At 36.0% G+C, this 20,452-nt stretch overlaps 2 protein-coding genes and 1 long non-coding RNA gene across 5 annotated transcripts; 1 reads left to right on the top strand and 2 right to left on the bottom strand.

Moving 5' to 3' along the window:
* Positions 1-442: 442 nt before the first annotated feature.
* LOC135620205 (probable cytokinin riboside 5'-monophosphate phosphoribohydrolase LOG4) lies at positions 443-2,420 on the bottom strand. Its single transcript, XM_065122941.1, has 6 exons — positions 1,863-2,420; positions 1,533-1,630; positions 1,419-1,449; positions 1,222-1,321; positions 1,070-1,140; positions 443-973 (listed from the first exon to the last, which is right to left on the bottom strand). Exons 1-6 carry the CDS (start codon positions 1,995-1,997, stop codon positions 773-775), a joined length of 636 nt encoding a protein of 211 aa, XP_064979013.1. The 5' UTR covers positions 1,998-2,420; the 3' UTR covers positions 443-772.
* Positions 2,421-6,247: 3,827 nt separating this feature from the next.
* On the bottom strand, positions 6,248-9,236 carry LOC135620203 (uncharacterized). The gene is made up of 2 exons (XR_010489653.1): positions 7,196-9,236; positions 6,248-6,488 (listed from the first exon to the last, which is right to left on the bottom strand). It is a non-coding gene; the product is annotated as an uncharacterized LOC135620203 (long non-coding RNA).
* A 4,637-nt stretch (positions 9,237-13,873) lies between these two features.
* On the top strand, positions 13,874-18,862 carry LOC135620202 (calcium-dependent protein kinase 20-like). Of its 3 annotated transcripts, none has more exons than XM_065122939.1 (9): positions 13,874-14,008; positions 14,176-14,884; positions 15,638-15,761; positions 15,976-16,119; positions 16,257-16,409; positions 17,121-17,236; positions 17,428-17,595; positions 17,892-18,122; positions 18,355-18,862. In XM_065122939.1, exons 2-9 carry the CDS (start codon positions 14,384-14,386, stop codon positions 18,508-18,510), a joined length of 1,593 nt encoding a protein of 530 aa, XP_064979011.1. In that variant the 5' UTR covers positions 13,874-14,008; positions 14,176-14,383; the 3' UTR covers positions 18,511-18,862. The 3 variants fall into 3 exon arrangements, with proteins under 3 accessions (XP_064979011.1, XP_064979009.1, XP_064979010.1); XM_065122937.1 differs by having other exon boundaries at positions 13,883-14,021; XM_065122938.1 differs by having other exon boundaries at positions 13,909-14,046.
* The last annotated feature ends 1,590 nt before the right edge of the window (positions 18,863-20,452 follow it).

Raw genomic sequence — 20,452 nt, 5'->3', positions numbered from 1 at the left:
TTGATCTTCCTATAACCGTAAGGATGCTCTTTTGCGATCTGTATGGCAAGAGCTTAGTCTTTGTGTTATGAAAACATGTGTATATTGACTATCCTAGATTAGAAAAAATTATTGATAACACTGTACTTGTAGCGGTAAGGCTTGGTATATTGATCTTCTTTTATCTCCATGGTGATAAGGCTGTGTATATTTATTTGTTGGAGGACGTCTCATGCATTGAATTTATACTTTATGATTGAAAAATAATAAAAATGTAATACTAAAACTAGAACTTAGGGAACTAATGTTGACAACATTGTCTGTCCTGGTCGACAAATTAAGTATTTATTAGTGCATTGCCTTTGAGAGATAAGCAATGTGTTGTGACAAGCAGGTAAGAAAAGGGCAATTCCTGTGCTGCTCACAATCTCTCTCCTCACAAGTAGCAGACTTAATCTCAATTCTTAACATGGGATTAAAGCCCATAGCAGATTACTCAATTCCAAGTACTTCAAAACTTCTAGCGATTAGAACAGGACTAAATTGACATGATAGAGATTCACATACATATCCTGCAATTAATCACAATTTGACAGATAGTGCATACAGTTTGTAATAATACATTTACAGAGAGGAGTGGTGCAATGAAGTTGGGAGACTATATATGCCCACCCACTGGTAACAGACTTCCACTGGTCCACATACTCTTGGAAACAAACAACCAAATTGGAACCACCACTACACAAAAAATACACCTGAAATGTTAGAACCAAGCACATGCACTTGAGCTCTGTCAGCTTATTTTCCTCTTCTTGCTTGTCTCCCTCATCCTATTCTCTCCCAGTCTTTCCTCCATTTTCCTGATGAGGTCTTCTGCATTGTCTGCTGAAACTACAATCTGACTTGCTGAGTCTTCTATGAAGCCTTCCTCCACTCCCTTCTTGAATAATGCAAGCAAATCATTGTAGTACCCATCCACATTCAGTATCCCAACCTGTACAAAACAAGCAAAATCCACAGAATTTGGTGCAGACTAAGAGGAAGAATGAGTAGTTGTAGTAGTAGTAGTAGTAGTAGTAGTAGTACTCACTGGTTTGCCATGGATGCCAAGCTGAGACCAAGCTACCATCTCAAGAAGTTCCTCCATGGTTCCATAACCACCTAAAGAGGTCAATGTTGAGAAATAGAGTTAGTCTCAAGTGTTGGCAACTTGAGCACTGGAATGGTTCACTTGGGTTTCACCTGGAAGCGCGATAAATGCGTCAGCATTTTTAGCCATTTCTGACTTCCTCTCATGCATGTCTGCAACTGTCTTCACCTCTCCAATGGTTTCTCCTGATATCTGCGCACTTTCTCTGCTTAGTTGCTTGTAGGAAGAAACACAAACTATTTGAACACTTGAAGGCTTACAAAACAAGATAGATGAGTTGGAACTGCACCTCACTTGGCAAGAGGGCAGTAGGAATGACCCTGTAATTGAGTGAAGTATGAGTGTGTACCAAAATGCATGCAAGTCAGTTAAACAAAGAAAAGAAAGTTAGCGGAGTTCTTACCCGAGAACATTGCAGCCACCATCAAAGACTGTTTTAGATATCAACCCCATTAGGCCGACACTTCCACCACCATAAACCAGGTCTATTTTCCTCTCTACCTGAAATGAAAGAGGAATCAAGGTCATCAAGTATTGGCACAGAAAAGGAGACAAGCACAAGAAACAAAATCCAGAGCAGATCTTTCTTCATAAATATTCTCCTTAGGACAGAATGAATATTCTCAGTGTCATCCTGAAAAGAGAAATTAAGTACATATGCTTCTGCTAGTTGTCTCATCTCATGTTCTTGGTGGTGTCTTAAGAAGAGTTGAAACTTGGATTGATTCCTCACCAGTTTCTTTCCAAGGTCAAGAGCTGCTTCACTGAAGGAAGTCCTGTTTCCGTGCCTACTCCCGCAGAAAACACATATGCTCCTGAACCTCCCTTTGTTTCCTCCTCCCACTGCATTCTGCTGGCTTGCTTCCATCCCCTCAAGAATGAGAGTCCCAAGGGGAAGAAGCAATGAACACAAACTAGCAGACAGTTTTGAGAATTAAAGGGAAGGTGAAGCTAGAGAAGGAAGAATGGATTCAAGCAATGTATCAGAAAGCAGGAAGCCCATCCTTTTCCTGCTCAAACAACTAGTACTTTGTGTTGTAGATCATAGCAGCATGAATCCTTCACCATCCTCCCCTCTTTATCCCCTACTCTCTCTCTCTCTATCTGAATCTGATGAAAATTTACCATAACAGTATGTTTCCTTTTGTGCCAATCCAATCAGTGTAGTTTTTCACCTATACTGTTGTTCTCTCTTGATATAATATATACAAACTGATATTATTCTATAAGAACACAGACAACCCTTGTGCTAATTAGCTTGTGTCTGCATTACTCAGTGCTTTTTGTATGTCCCTACAGTCCTAGATTCTACTGCATTTTGGGAGAGCCACATAGCCAATCAGGACCAGACATCTCCTTATCATCATTAGCTTATTCATCTCAAATTGCAGCAACCTGTAATGATCAGGAGGAGGATGGGATTTTAATCCATTTTGGTGGATATCGAATGGATACACAGCACAGTCAAGTCAAAGATGTGCAGTTTGGTGATGAGGCCTCACCAAAAAGCTCTGTGCCACTTCTACAAAGCTTAATTGGTGACAGGAACATCACTAGATCATTTGTTTAAGTGTTGTGTTGGTTAAAGGAGGCGTCGGTGAACCACTCAGGCTCATATAATATGTTCTGTCCTGTTAGATCTCGAGTGCTCTTGTCAAAATTGTGAGTCATGTACCCATTGGAGTAGGAGAGCTACAGCACAGAATCAAAGGCTTTTCTTTGGGGGGGGGTCTCTGTTTGATGTTGATGACAAGCTTGCTGCAGCAACACAAGAAGCAGTGTGTGATTTGGGTGGGATGATGATGTGTGTGGTTTGACAAAGAGCTGTTGCTGAAACACTTGTTTATGGTGCATCAAACAAATGTGCTCATTTGTTTCAGCAACAAATGGTAGGGATGACACCTCTCTCTGAACTTGATCAGCTCAATGGCACTGAGAAAGTTTATAATCATGAACAGTGCTATTCTTCACCTAAAAGAGTACTAGAGCCAAAGGTTTTGATCGACATTAAAATTGTTGAGACATGTTTTTATGATTTTAAAGATTTTGATGTACCATAAACAAAAGTGATATGATCATTATTTTTAGTTAATAGACGCTTAATACATGTAATCTAATCAATGTACCACACTAATTATCGAATATCACACAAAAAGCTCGCATCAATAAAATATTTGAAGAGAATATTCTCTTGTTAAATTAATGATTGTATACAACCATATTATTTATATATTATAGTTATATTTTTATTCTAAACTTAAGAAATGAATGCTTATAAACTTTTGTTTATATTTTTATATAAGTAGAATTGTAATATGTGACGGTCTTCTACTGTCGAAATATACTTGTTTATGTTTTTGTACAAGTAAAGTAGTAATATGTGACGATTTTCTACTCTCGAACTAAAGTGAGACAAAGGATATAAATCTTTTCTTCTCAGTAGAATAGTAATATGTGACAGTCTTCTACTCTCGAACTAAAGTGAGACAAAAGGATATGAATCTTTTCTTCTCGGACACAGCAACACTCGAAAAATAAGTCATGTCAGATCAAACTCGCTGATGATTATATTTAATCATGTCGGTTGAATTTACCAATGGCTACAGTTAAAAAAATTGGTTAAAATTCAAATTATACCCAAACAAATTTGACCAAAATAGTCCTGCAGATGGTGTTTCCTCTGTCACTCTAAAAAAATAAAGAAAAAGAAAACCAAGAACAAGAACAAGAACAGCATTTGATGCATCATTCTGTAACATTCCAACGCTCAGTTGTGCCGTGGAGGTCCCATAGCCACCAGCCTACCATTGCGGTGTGAGGCTGCTCATCCGAGGAAGGCCTTCTTTCCCATTTATTGGAACAGTATGATCTGTTTGTCCAAAGATGGGCTCCAACATCGTCCCTTCCCCATGCTTGCTGGCCACCACATGTTGGTGGCGAGGCTCTTTGATGGGATCATCTTTTTGACTCCACTCCACTCATGACTCTGTTGCCATGAGAGCAAAGCAAGAAGCTTCAACCTTCCATGTGCAATGCTGGCCTTTCCCCATAGGAGAAGCATGCAAATCCTTTGTTCCAACATTAAGATTGCCGGTTAGGTCTTGTGACTCAGTGCTCAGCTTCCATCCTTTTCATCTGATCATCAAATTTTTTTAATGCATTCTATAACAAAGCATCATTTCACAATTATATTTTTTTTTTTATTTCTCGCTCTAAAACTAAAAATTCATCCATTCGTTATATTTTACATCGAACCACTTAGCCGACTAATCCAACCGATAAACTAATGACTCGACGACGACGACGACGATTAGTTCGTTAACTATGCCTACGATCCACACGATAAATAAATGATTAGAAGAAACATCAAGATCGTCAGTCAATCGTCATGATCGATCCATCCATTTATATATAATTTATGTCACGCATAATTTAATTAGATAAACAAAGAGTTAATGTAAACAACCATATCAAAAAAGAGAATCTCCCCCCGAGATCTTGTCTGGAACATGATTTGGAGCCACACTGACATTATAATCTTAGTGCCGATGTCATAAGATTCGAAGGTTGACTAATTGCTCTTAATCAAATAAATATTACTTGCACTTGAGCCAGTATCTACACATAATTAAGAGCCAGTAGAAGGTGCTCCTGCCATCGGAGGCCAATCCACCGAGAGAAAGCAGTTGTTCTAAGAGATGCTATTGTCATCCGAATGAGGCCATCCATCTTGTGCTTGCAGTGAGAAAGAAGACAGGGGTTGAGTGCAACGAGGTGAATGTTAACATGGGGAGGAAGAAGACAGGGGAGGGGGCTAATCTAATCCATCATTCCTTGGATTTGTGCAACTGCCAAAAAGATCAACCACCAACCATGATAGATTCCCCCAATCCTTTGGTTGTCTCTTGGACCGATTCTTCATCATGTTCCTTTTGACCATGAGTCGAATGTTGCAAGTTCTCCAATTAAATTTGCACAGACTCAAGATTGATTTATTAGTTTCATGTTTACATGCGAGTTTAGTGGAGTTACACCTCAAACAAAATGGAAGGTAGAGAGAGGACGGGCCTCGGAACAATGATGAGATTATTTATTTGGGATGTAGGAGATTAAGATATAGGTCTCGAAAATAATCTTCTTTATGTTACGTAAAGGTAAGATTGTATATATTCTCTCTCTAAAACCTACATTAATGTGAATGTACCTCCTCCTCGACTTAAATTATTAATCGAGTTTTGTTTGAATTTAGATAAAATAAAATTTCATGGGTATCTCACAATAGAAAAATTCTTGTGTTGAAATTTACTTAAATTTATTTAAAATTAAATTTAGATATTCTTTAATCAATTTTAAGATAAAATTGATGAAATATATAAATGCTTGAACCAAATTCAAGTAGACAACTTGCTCCATGATCATAGCCATTGTTGGAAGAACATGAACTGACTTCTTTATCCCTATTCACAGAGAGAGAGAGATATATATATATATATATATATATATATATATATATATATATATATATATATATATATGTATATGAAGAAGGGAGATGATATCTTCTACGATATCTGTGATACATACATATATACATACATACATGACTAACTCAACCAAATAGTATCAACCTAATAGTCTCCGTGAAACATTTGCAATCTGAACTAAGCTTTGGTTGGGCTGGATTTAGTTGACTTTTTGTAGCCCATCAAGTCAACATCGATATCTATATTTAGATGATAATTTAAGTTGAGCTTATTGGGTTTATAGGAGAATTAAAATGACACCAACACCTAACCAACTAATGTGGTATCCTTTTCTTATAGATCCAGAGTTAGAAATCATTACTATAATACCTTAGCATACGTCTATGATGATCGGATTTCGAGGTCTAATATATGCAATTGACATATTCTTAATACACATATCATAAGATAGAAATAGAGTAACTCACTCACATACAATATTCTCACATGATTGAGGATGAGTCTATTTTTGTTAGAATAAATAATGTAAGCCGTAAGGAACTCCATTTAGAAAATGCTTTTCCTCAAATTTGATATTACAAGTTATCTTCAATTAAAAGAATTAAGAATTGATAACACCATATTTACTATATCATCAAGGTTAAATGTTGTTTGGCAATCTTAGTGCCCACAAGCAGTAAACCAATGTGTATAAATGTTCTAAAAGAATAAACTGATGAAATTGTCTTCCTCAAGTTTTACAAGCATAAAAGGGCATGTACAGAAGAGAGAGAGAGAGTCTTGAAACCCCTATCTTCAAGATTCTAAAGCTTGGCCAGAGTCACCAATTTAACCTCAGGAACTTAACACCTGCTTCTGAGGGAGTGCAATAGAACCTGCACCAAACAGAAGCCATGTTAGTTTCAGGAATCACATAAGGAAAAAGAGAGTTTTGCAACGGCAACAAGAAGCACCAAGATTTTCCATTACAGCTGCGAAACATCGCGAAACAACGACACGGTGGTCTCTTAAAAGGAGAAACTTAAGAACAACTCTGCATTCTGAATAGCCATTAAATCACTGTATCCTGCTGAACCAAACAGGTGATAATAACCTACAGGAGGCTGATAAATCTCTAGTCTAACAAGTATTATACTACCAGTCAGATTCCTTGAGAGGAATACAAGTACATGCAAAGACCGATTCACTTTTCTGATGAGTTCAACATATCAAATCTATTCCCTGAACCAAGAGATAATTACTGGAAGTTCTTGTTAGCAGTTTTTAATGGAGACAATTACAAGACCAAGTCTATCGTGCCGATTGGCATGTGTCAAAAGCACGCTAGGAAGGTAGTGGCACTGCCATCCTAAACACAAACCAAAAGTGGCGACATATGGCTAGATCATGAATCGCGTCCAACACGTATGGCAGAGAATCATACTATGTCAAAATGGTACAGAATAACCCTTTTCCATGATATGACAATCCTTGTCTCATGCATCTAGGCATGTTTCACAAATAAACCGTATTCCATCAAAATAAAAGAACACATGTGTACTAGCATTATCTTCAATAGCGAGAGAAATCAAAATTTTTCTACCAAAAATGTGAAACGGTGAGGAACTGAGCAGCTGCAAGGTTGCTGGAAAGAGAGTGAGAACATCAAAAAACCATAATAGGTTAAGTCACTGTCAAGATTAAGCGTCTCCCGCATGTTTGGATTTTGACCAACTTTTCATTTTAAAGCCACATCTGCAATATCACGTCTGGCATGACCTGAAATCTTGGAATTCCATGAGAATTTGTTTCTCAAATTTGTGGACTCATAAAAACGTGAAACATGATCAATTCTTCAAGACTTAGCATATATCTCAATCAGCCACTCGCCATGAATATGTCAGTTTCCAAATGAGACCTTATTACAAAAGTGTATATATCCAGCCATGAATACTAAAAGACAGAGGCAAAAGTGAAATGGGCCATCTTTTGTCCATAGAGTATCATGAACTTGACAAAGTCCATGGCTTCTGAAAAATAATATATTTTAATTATATCCAAGCATCATTGAATTCCATGTCACATCATTCCTCATAATGCCATTTTAAGGAATACACTCACAACAAATAATCTCTCCACACTTTGCATAGCTCGATAAGAGGGCATTTGACGCAACAATATCACCACACATACCATATTTTATAAACTTGCTGGCTCATCTAAACATCTGATAGTGTAGAAAGGGCAGCAAAACATTGATGATGGTCTTTTTTTTTTTGGATAACTTACTAACAACAAGGAATCCCTCGCTGCCCACCAATGCTCTAATCATAATGCTTTATGAGATCTAAGCATACTTGGTCATATGGTTGAGGAGTCTATGCCACTTGGACATTCTTCATACATTTGAATTCAGTACATAAATATCCATATCAAGTCCAAATCTGGTTCCAATACTGTGGACCTGCACATCCCCTATACTTATCTTTCATGGCGGACTCTCCAGAGAGGCCATTATGATCAACACCAGAAATGATGGTATTCCATAGTGCCCTATCTTTCACACTAGTACTAAAAACCTTAGAACCTTAGCAGCATTGTCAACTGCACCAACTTGGCTTTCATGTCAACTAGCCCATTCCCAATTCCAACCCTTGAGACTGTTGGACCAGTTTGGTAACATGACCATCAATCTCCATTCACTTATTTTCCGACTCAAGAACCCAGAAGTGCAATCAGCAATACCACATCTAAATCACTACTATACTTCTCCAAATGCATTCAATAAAACAGTGCTCTTCTTGCACATTTGCTGAAATGACTCGATATCTCTGTGGAAAAATTGAATCGAGCACATGCGCTAACTAGTGTTCTATCCACATGGAGATCTTTCAAGAAACTAGACTCAAAGACATCTAAAAGAATTTGCTCAAGTATAAATTCACTGTAAGAGCAAGAAATAGCTGCAGTCAACAAATTGCACATGAACTCACTCTGTCTCAAACAGCGTACTGAACTCCCAGTTTAAATTCCTGAGAACAGCTCAAAGGCAGAGATGGCATCCCTTCTCAGTGAGTTCGCTGAGATGTTTAAGATCCACTTGACGGAATTCTTTGCTGGTGTATGACGAAACACTCACCGGGCATCCCATGTGAAATCCAAACAGAAATCATTGTACATCGAATTCAGTGCATGAAGACACCAAAATGATTGCAGAATGCCAGGTGTTTGAGTTTAGCCTATGTATTTGTTTTCCAAGACATGCTTGAAGACGACGCTGCCAAAAATGAAGGAAGCACGCTAAAATCGAGACCCAGATCATCAAGCAAAACAGTCGACAGATCCGTCAGGGGACCAGTTCCAAGCGTATCCAGCAATGAAGCAAGTCCGAGGAACCACGATCTTCTCCGGCATTTGATCAAACAACTTACGAGCGCACGCCAAGTTGTCAGCTCTCCCGTAGAGGTTAACCAAATTGCCGGACGAAGCCAAGATTTTGGTGAGACCTTCGGGCATGACGTCTTCGTGACCTTCGTCACCGGGTTTCCGGGTGGATGATCTCAAGGATGTGGCGGCGTGGACGCCTCGGTGCGGCGCTGAGGAGTTCATGACGGACGAGGATGCAGGCCGGGGTTTTACATCGGATTTGGAAACGTGCTAATCGTGTGGAATATGTATGTATATATATATATATATATATATATATATATATATATATATATATATATATATATATATGTACGTGTGGAATATGTATGTATACATATATATATATATATATATATATATATATATATATATATATACATATATATATATATACATATATATATATATATACATATATATATATACATATATATATATATATATATATAATCTTCTTGATTTCTCAATACATATCTAAAGCCCATATGCAATTCTTCCTATTCACCATGCTTATCTTTTTTTCACATATATCATATTTAAGTACCTAATTTAGTATAAAAATCATCATAAGTGTTCTATTTTATCATATTTATAACTTCTTCTGCCTCTTTTAGATGCTAAATATTTTCAATTTTCTTCTTAATTTTATAGCTTCAATTTTCTCTAAAGCATGATTTTTTAGTTTCGATTATAAGTTGATTTTTCTTGCATTGTCACCCACTCTCACTTAAAGATATACCTCAATCTTTATTTTTCTTAAAAAAAATCTCTTTTATTTTGCTTTGAATGATACATTTGGCATTAGAATCTCCTCCTTTTATTATTATTATAAAATATAAAATTTAATATTATTATTTTTTAAATCTCACCATCCAATGGTATTAGATCTTTTCATTATCTTTTTCCTTTTTTATTTTTAATAACATATATCTAATATTATTACACTAAGTTGATTCTTAAGATTTTGCTATGTATAATTATATTGACCTTTCACATAACTTTATATATTTTCTGGTGAGAAAGAAATCCATTCCATTTGACTTCTCTTATTAATAACTAATATTTAAATCTTTTCATTAAGTGGGTATTAATAATTATAAGATCATATAAAATACAAAGAATAAAATCAAACCAACTCCTTGATTTATCTTCCCATAACTAAAGACCCTTTTGCACTCCTTGAACTTACAATTTTTTTTTTCCTTACATGATCATATCCTTGGTATATAACTAATTATGAAAGTTATGAGTCTTCTATTTTCTCATATTTGCAATAGTTTTCGCCTCTTTTTAGTCTTTATATATTTTTAAATTTTTTTTCTTAATTTTATGATCTTATCAACCTCTAAAAAGCGTGATCTTCTAATAATGATTATCTTTTAAATCGTCTAATATAACCACTAATTCTCTCTTAAATATATGTCACTTTTTTTTTAAAGAAAAATCTTTTTTCTTAATCCTAATCTTATTAATCATCAATTTGTATTAATATTATCTCTGTCAAAGTTCCACACCTCTTTATCTTAATTATTATTTTTAAAATTTTATCATCTAATCCTAGTCAATTTTTTTACTTATTTTATTCTAATATTTATTTTAGAAATATATATCTAATACTATTAATATATGTTGATATGTTAAACTTTCACTATATATATAACTTTATATATCTTTCTATAAAAAAAATTATTTGAATATAAAAAATTATAAAAAAACTAAATGAGAAAAAATATTGCTCTGAGACCAATTGTTATGAACGAGTCGGCACTAAGAGGGAGGAGGGGGTGAATTAGGCAGTGGATAAATCACGTCAGTTCAAAATTTCTTCGTACGATAAAAATCGATCTTAGAAATGTATTTAACTTGAAAGCATATGGAAGAGTGTAATGAAAGTAAAGCAAGTAAATAATTTACAGTGAAAGTAAATACCAAGAATAGAAATGTAAACCAATTTATAGTGGTTCAATCGTCGTGATCTACATCCACTCCATCGATTCCTCTTCTGTTGATGCCATTGGCATCCACTAACAATCTTTTTTCAATGGGCGAATATCAATTATTCTTATAACTTGATTCTCCATTTAACATGTTTAGGAGAGAACCTTTACAACCCCCTTCACTCTTCTCTTAAATAAGACTAACACTTAAAGCTTTTAGAGAAGTTCTCACAAGATTATAATAGCGTCTATCTTTTTTTTTGCTCTCTAATCTGGTACATATTAACAAAGGATGATAGGAGTATTTATAGGCCTCAAGTAGATTCAAACTTGGAGCACAAAAAGATCTCATCCCAAGTTTTTCGGGTCCTGACGGTATCACCATTTGTGTTGGACGGTACCACCGCCTGTAACATTGATACTAGGCGGTACCATCACCCAGTCTGGCGGTACCACCGTCTGCCACCTTGCCATTGGTGGTATCACCGCCCAGTCTAACAGTATCACTGTCTGACAGTCTCTCGGAGACTTTGTCTGGGCGATACTACCACCTGACACAGTCTCGGAGATTGTGCCACGATAGTTTTACATGTTGGGTCATTGTTTGAGCCTTTTCACTTGGCCCAACATAGCCCAAACTTAGGCCCAATTGACCCCTAATTGAGTTGACCCAATTTCAACCCAATATACTAATCAAAATAAGTCCAATAAGTCTAGTTTTTTCCGGTAAGCTTTCGGTGAACTTCCGACGATATCTCGATAATGTTCCAGTGGACTCCCAGCAAGCTCCTAGACTTCATGATGATCTTCTTGGCGAGTTCTGACGAGCTTCTTTGGTAAGCTCCTAGACTTCTCGGTCAATTCCGGCAGAATTTTGGACGAACGTCTGGAATTCCAACAAACTCTCAAACTCCCAAAGAAATCTCGTTTTTGACTCTAGGATTTCATTTTGCTTTATGCCTTGATCGCTATCGTAGTTAATCTTGCACACTTAAAACCTATTTCGATCTAGACAATTATTACAAAGCTTGAATCAAATGTTGTTCGGTATGTCATTGGTTCATCGATGCTTCGTCCGATTCTTCAGCGCATCGTCCTCTTTTACGGCCTATTGTCCAATCGGCCAGTTGACCTCCGCAATTCTGATTTCCTTAATGTAATTTTCGCTCTTCTTGGCTCGATGCCTGAACCCATGGCACGAAGCCTTCTGCCGATACGTCGATCGATCTTTCGGCTCGATGTCTAATCTTTTGATATGTTTCTCTGCAGCCCAACATGATTCTTCCTGCTTTAATTATCTCTCCCCGATCGAAGCTTCCTACGTCACTCAAAACGTAGATCAAATCATAAACACTATTAATTGATTTCATCATCAAAATCCGAGATTAAAATATATTATAAATGCTAAAAGATCTCTCGTATTAAAGTTTAAAATATATTAAATATGAAGATCTTATATTGATTGAAAATTATGGTAAATAATTAGTTTTTTTTTATGATTACGATGTTTTAATTGGATCTTATGAGTTGATTATCAATAATTTTAATTTGACACTGAGTTTTATGAAATTATCAAGTAATATATTGTATAATTATAAACTATATATATTTTATAGTATGTGTGAATAAGAACTTAATGGTACCCTCAAATTGTATGTTATAGATTTTAAGTTTGGATACGTGGAGAATTAAAAACTATTAAATCAGCTTGCATCACCATTAACTTTCTCTTAAAATATAACTCTTCAATTCTTTTTTATCTTACTGGTCATTATTATACATTTTATATTAATATTATCTCAATCCAAGTTGTAAACTCTTTCTTTTAATATATATATATATATATATATATATTATAAATTTTTTTGAAATTTTATCATCTAGTCTAGTAAATATTTTTCATTGTCTTTTATTTATTAAACTTCCATTATATATAATTTTCCATCAACTTCCAATAATATGTATACATATATATACATATAAATATAAATATAAATATATATATATATATATGTATATATATATATATAACAATAATGTAACAAAAAGTTCACTATAAAAAACTACAATAAAAAAACATGCTTTAGACTTGATAATCAAACTTAGTTAATATAAGAAAATATATAAATTTATCTACTTATATATATCCCTAAAAAAAAATTATATATCACTTAAAATATGGATTATATACAAGGACAATTCCAAATTTTAAATTGTGTTTGGATTTGAATATTTATAGAGATTAAATTGGATATAGTCTTCTATCTTATTTTAAAATATCATTCAGTTCATTTCATTTGAAATATAAATAAATATATTGTCATTTCAAGGGAAGATGAATTTGAGATACCAAAAGACTATAATTAAGGAGATATCTGAGTGGTTAAGAGGTTATGTATACAATGAAGCTATGGATTATGTAATGTATAAATAGAACATATAAACAAAAATAACAATACTTACCTTTGGGCTACAAATAGATTTTTTTTAAGGAAATCCATGTTTTATATATATATATATATATATATATATATATATATATATATATATATGGATGTATTTTCAAGAATATATAAATTATTTTTTTTAAAAAAAGGGATATATGTATAATATTTATTTTACTATATATACAGAGTCAATTATCTAGAAAGTGGTATTTTGGTCACCAAACACCCTGTTTTCAGGCTTTTGCCAATTGGGAACAAACATACTCCTGTTTTCTCTCTCTGTCTTGACCTAAAATTTCAAAAAAAGAGAAAGTTTGGGAGGAAGAGAGAGAGAGAGAGAGTCTGTTGGATTTGTGTTCTTCCCCCCTTTGTTGCCTCCTTTGCCTTCTCCTCCTACCTCTTTCATGGAAAGAGAAGGAAACAGATAGAGAGAGAGAGAGGAGAAGGAAACAGAGAGAGAGAGAGAGAGAGAGGAGAGAGAAGTGGAAAGAGAAACAGAGCTTGAAGCTTTGGCCCTCTCCTCCTACCTCTTTCGTGGCCCATTCCTAAATTCTCTCCCTAATCGTTTCCTCTCCCCTTTGTCCCCATTGATAAAGCCCTCTGGTATTCTCCCAAGGTCACATCTTTGGCTCTTTCAGATCGTAAAAATCCTTCTTTTCTATTGCTCTTATATTCGCGCTTTTCTTGTTCTTGTTCTCCTCCTGATAGTTGTCTCGGCGATTTTAACCTTGTAGGTTTAATCCTGCTTCTTTTTCTTTTCTTTGTCCCAGGGAGACAAAAAAAATCCAATCTTTTCTTTCAAGCTGCAGGAAGTGACCTTTCCTTAGTGTTTTGGCGTTTTTCTTTGAGATTTGACGGAAAGATCTTATCTTGCATCTGCCTCGGTTGGATCCCAGAATCTTCTTGGGAAGAGCTCGGTTTTCGGTTTCATTCTTCGAAAAAGGATCGGATCTTGGTCGCAGAATCTCCGAAGTCTCAATGGGGAATTGCTGCATGACGCTCGCCGATCCGGAGAAGAAGAAGCGGAAGAAGAAGAAGGAGAAGAGGCCAAATCCCTTCTCGTTCGACTACAACCGCGGGCCGGGGGCCGGCCTCGCCGTCCTCACCAATCCCACCGGCCGGGACATCGGCAGCCAGTACGAGCTCGCGCAGGAGCTCGGTCGGGGTGAGTTCGGCGTCACCTACCTCTGCACCGACAAGGCCACAGGGCATCACTACGCCTGCAAGTCCATCTCCAAGAAGAAGCTGCGCACCGCCGTGGACATTGAGGACGTGCGGAGGGAGGTGGAGATTATGAGGCATTTCCCCAGCCACCCCAACATCGTGAGCCTCAAGGACACGTACGAGGACGACGGCGCCGTCCACCTCGTGATGGAGCTGTGCGAAGGAGGGGAGCTCTTCGACCGGATCGTAGCAAGGGGGCATTACACCGAACGAGCGGCTGCCGCTGTTACACGGACCATCATAGAAGTCATTCAGGTCTCATCTCTGCACTTCTGCTTTCTCTTTTTACCCATTCTTGTTCTTTTACTTAGTATTTGCATTGGATATCGCTCTATGATATGCTTTTTTTCATTTGTAATGTCTTAACATCTTGATGTGTGTGAAAGCGCATCACCTTTTGTTCTTTAGGGAACTTTATGTTTGGCTTTGTGCAATCACTCTTGTTTATTGGCAAGTCATTTATGATATCAGTTTTTAGAATCACCTGAGCTAGAACTTTTCTATATCACCTTCCTTGAATATTCCAGCACTAGCAATAGGTAATTCTGGCCTCCTTGCTACAGTTCTCACATTTGCAAAAGTGAAAGGTATTAAATCTTTGTAGATTCTTTGACCACATGAAAAGGTCATTGGTTCTAAATGTGTTCATATTATTTGTTTGAAATCGACTAACCTTTTGCTGTTAAATGCTTGTGGCTCTATGTTCCTTCACTTTTTGGAGCTCCATCTTCTTTTCATTCATCTAAGCCTTTTTTTTATCTCTTTTTGGCAACAGTAAGCCACCTTTATGAATGTGTAAATATTTTTTATCAGTGGTAGTTCAATCTGTCTACGTGCTTGCATCTCAGATTTTGTTGTTTCCTGTATGGTTTAGGATTTATGTTATGCCCGTATACTTCTGCTGTGACCATGTGTCAAATTATTGCTGGATATCCTTGCTTTAGCTTCAACTTTAGTTAAGTAATATACTGGCATAATTTAATTTTACCTGCTTCATGTCATGATCAGGTGTGTCACAAGCATGGGGTCATGCACCGGGATCTCAAACCTGAGAACTTCTTATTTGGGAACAAAAAGGAAAATGCACCATTGAAGGCCATTGATTTTGGGTTGTCTGTGTTCTTTAAACCTGGTAAATTGCGGGAAGAAATGCCCTTTTGCTGCTATCTTGGCTCTTGTGTATTTTTTTTCCTTGTAAGCTTCAGATTTAAATATGCTTGTGGATCCCTGACAATTGATATTTGGCTTCACTTGTTGCGATTATTAATGGAGGAAAGACGCTGAGCATATTATATAATCTGTTCTGTAAAGTCTTCCAAATTGTGATGCTTTTTTTCCCTTATCAGGTGAACATTTCTCTGAAATTGTTGGTAGTCCTTATTACATGGCGCCGGAGGTTCTAAAGAGAAATTACGGCCCAGAAGTTGATGTCTGGAGTGCAGGAGTTATCCTATACATCCTGCTTTGTGGTGTGCCCCCATTTTGGTCAGGTAAATTTCTTCTACAAACGGACGAAAACCATTGGAAACTTTATGATATCTTCTTTGGCTCTCCTATATGTAACACCAGTGTATCCAAAAACTGAGGTGTGTGCTCATTAACCATCAAACTCTTTGTTCATCTGCAGAAACTGAACAAGGTGTTGCACAAGCAATTCTTCGTTCTTCCATAGATTTTAAAAGAGATCCATGGCCAAAAGTTTCTGATAGCGCTAAAGATCTAGTCAGGCATATGCTTGATCCAGATCCCAAACAGAGGTTCACAGCCCAGCAAGTCCTTGGTAATTTTTAAATTTGCATCCATTTTGCTTCGTTACTTGTTCAAACTTACATTTTTATTTTACTACCTTGTTACATATAATAAGTGCTACCTTTTTATATTATTTATCTTAAGATGATTGCGGGTCTGCATTGTTATATTATATAAATATAGAATAATCAATTTATTCTTGGTTCTTTATCAAGAATCAGTGGCTGATATTGAATCCTATTTGACTTATTTCAGTATGCCTACAAGTCAAGGAGGTGGTACTATTTATTTTTGGCAAATATTTAGTACAGTTGGATAATTACTAGAAACCACTTTTCTCGTTGGTTTTCATGCATTTCCATATATGCTTTATGACAGAAACCCTCAACTTGTACCTCATATTTGAATGAGTAAGAAGATGTCTTTATTGAAAGACATTAAGGACACTGGATGTGAATCGAGATCTGTTACATATTCTTATTTTCCTCAACAGGAAAATGTGTTGGCACATGAGCTGGCCAATTTTTGTCTTTGAAATGAGAGTGTTGAGGTCGGGAGCTGAAGCTCCCAACTTTTTGTCTTCAAACACTTTTAGACTTGTTTCTGATGGTTGATTAATGAATGTGGTTTTTTGTTTTTATATAGAATTCCTTTAACGTCACTGTATGTATGTCTTCTTTCTGTAATTGATACGATCCTCATAGCATGTATCACAACTTTGAATTATGCCTTTATGTTGCAGATCATTCGTGGCTGCAGAATGCCAAGAAAGCTCCTAATGTAAATCTAGGTGAAACTGTGCGTGCAAGACTCCAGCAGTTCTCTGTGATGAATAAATTTAAAAAGAAAGCCCTAAGGGTAAGAACTAAGAATATTCGTTATTGTATTGGTTGAGTCCATTCCACATCCAAAAAATATTCACATTTGGCTTCTGATACTGTACATGACTAAGAATTTTCTTGTTAGCTGTTCTCTATCTTTGCACTTTTTATCAATGTTCCTTTTCAAGCAGATCCCAGCCACTGATACATTCAGACTTATCATCGCAGGTGGTGGCTGAATATTTATCTGTTGAGGAAGCAGCAGACATAAAGGATATGTTTGACAAGATGGACATAAACAAAAATGGAAAAATAAACTTTGAGGAGTTGAAATTAGGTTTGCACAAGCTTGGTCACCAGATTTCCGATGCAGATGTACAGATATTAATGGAAGCAGTAAGTACATAATCGGATGTCTTAATTGTTATTTGAGGAACTTCTTGTTTGTGTCCAACTTGTGGTCTTGTCAGATTCTTTACTACAATGTACACCCAAAAGCAAAGATGCAAACCTTGATGGAAAATTTATTCTGTGCTTAATCTACCCCTACCTTGATGGAAAATAGAAAGTAGGTGGAAGAAAGTTGGTTGTAGTAAATGTAATATATTGTGTCATAATCTACTCCTACATATGTTATAATAAAGTTATTTAATTAAAAGATTGTTAAACTGATCACATATTGTTGATGACAGGGTGACGTTGATGGAAGCGGCACCCTGAACTATGGAGAATTTGTTGCTGTATCAATTCACTTGCGAAAGATTGGAAACGATGAACACCTTCATAAGGCCTTCTCATACTTTGATCAGAACAAGAGTGGTTACATAGAAATTGAAGAGCTCAAGGACTCGTTGGTGGATGATTTAGGTCCAAATCATGAAGAAGTCATTGATGCTATCATTCGTGACGTAGACACTGACAAGGTCAAATATCATAGTCCTTTCATGGACAAAAAACCCTATAACCTATTACCTACTTGCTTGCTTCTTCTAATCTCTCATGTAAAAAAAATATTCTTTTTGTTTAGCATACAACTAAAACATGTTTATGAACCTTATCGATAAGATTAAAATGTAGTGAGCAAGAATCTGATCTTTTCTCTGATAATGATGATAATAATAATAATAATGAGATGATGTTGGCATTTGGTTGCAGGATGGGAGGATAAGTTATGAGGAGTTTGCAGCGATGATGAAAGCAGGAACGGATTGGAGGAAGGCGTCGAGGCAGTATTCAAGGGAGCGCTTCAGTAGCCTCAGCTCAAAGTTGATGAAGGATGGATCTTTGCAGCTGAAAGTTGGGGCAGATTAAAACCAAAGAAACATATCTTAGAGTATTTTGAAATTGGAAATCCTGTTTTTGGCATTCTTGCTTGTTGATTTCAATTTAGGACTCAAGTCTGCAGCCACATCTTTGGTTTTGGTCTTGTTGGGAACGACGAGCTAATTGCCAGCTATGTCCAGATGTGTTCTGATTAGAGGGATGTTGATGGGGCTTATGGCTGTAACAATGTGACTAGTTGTAGGATGTTGATGCAGGAAGGTGGATGCCACAAGTTGGGGAATGGCAGCTTAACCTTTCATGCATTTGGTCTAATTATTCTCTGTAGATCTTGTCTGATTGAAGCAAACTTTGAATATATTATGCCCTCCTTCCAAACCAACATTGTGTTTATTGTGCCTTGCCATCTGATGATGAACACTTGTTTAGAGTCTTGTTCGAACAGTGATATTGTTTCTTTGAGTAAGTTCTATTGGCTCTTCCAAGACCGACATTTTTTTTTTTTTAATCTTGATTCTTGGACAATTGGCTATTAGAAGTTTCAGTAAGTTGATATAAATTTGACAAAATCTTCCACAAGTGTGTTTCATCACTACCAATCTTGAGCTTCTTGGTGGTCATGCTGTGCAGTTTTCTTGACCATGTTTGACTTCAATTTCATCTCCATTTTTTTATGTTCTACATATCAAGGAACTAAATACTAGTTTCATCAACTTATCGGCGCATACAATATCAACATATCGGACTCCAATATTATTGAATGTGATAATAAAAAATAAATAATATATTTATTATATCATGTTACTTATTTTGTAATTACCAATGTTGTCGAGGATGTAGATGATATTTAAATCTTTGCTATATATATATATATATATATATATATATATATATATAGTCAAGGATATTGAAACCTATGAAGTTTGATACAACACATTTGAAATGGGAGCCACACATAACACGAGGTGCTGAGAGAACTCTCCCAGGGCTTATCACCGTCACCATCATCATCATCATCATCAATTGCTTTGACTTGCATGGCTGTTTGACAGACGAAGGAAGCTAGCGGGGGATTGGGGTTGTTGAGGACATGAGGAGGCTATTAATTGCTTTGACTCTTCCCTTCTTCTCCAACTACTCATAGAGGCAGCTTTTCTTCGGGCGATGTGATCCACTGCTGTAAGCAAAAGCCATTCGATCCGGAATTAGAATCTGCGAAGAACTTGAAGGTCATGGTTTCTCTAGAAGAAACTTTTCTCTCTCTCTCTCTCTCTCTCTCTCTCTCTCTCTCTCTCTCTCAACAATAAATAATATAAGAAGATTATTTTTTTATGAACCGAATAAACAAAATTGGAGTTACGAAAATAATATTACCCCATCACAATATTATAATACTATTATCATCCCATAAAATAAAAAAAAAAAATGGAAAAGAAAAGAAACAAATCCCAAATGCTATTATCTCAATTGTCGATGCTTAGAGCTTCGACAGTCCTCCATCCATAGACACACAGCAATCGAGTAGTCAGTCTCCTGCCATGGCCACCCCACCCCACCACCCCCACTCCATTCCTCGCAAGTGATGATTGTTTGCGTGCTACTAAAAGGTGTCACCTTTGCTACGGTGCTTTGATGAGCAACGCCATGATGAGTTAGACACATTCGAGCATGCCTTCGCTTGATTCTTCATGCTGCAAATCCCTCCCTCCCTCCCACCAAATATAATGATATTAAAAATATCATTATAAATTGTCGATTGCTCTATAAATTTTAAAAAGAAAAAAACAAGGTTTATACATTGTACTATAATATATATAATTTATTCCAGAGACATCATATATTTTTTAATACCTCTATGAATTTTCAAAATCTTTCATTTAGTTCTAACATTTTTGTAAAAAAATAATTTTGATTTTAAACATGAGACCGTAATAATATATATACTAACCACCATTATGATATCTCAACAGAG

This window comes from Musa acuminata, chromosome BXJ2-8 (genome assembly GCF_036884655.1).
Source record: "Musa acuminata AAA Group cultivar baxijiao chromosome BXJ2-8, Cavendish_Baxijiao_AAA, whole genome shotgun sequence".
NCBI classification, from domain to species: domain Eukaryota; kingdom Viridiplantae; phylum Streptophyta; class Magnoliopsida; order Zingiberales; family Musaceae; genus Musa; species Musa acuminata.
Note: the sequence above shows the minus strand (reverse complement) of the source record. Positions and strands in the feature narration are given on the sequence as shown.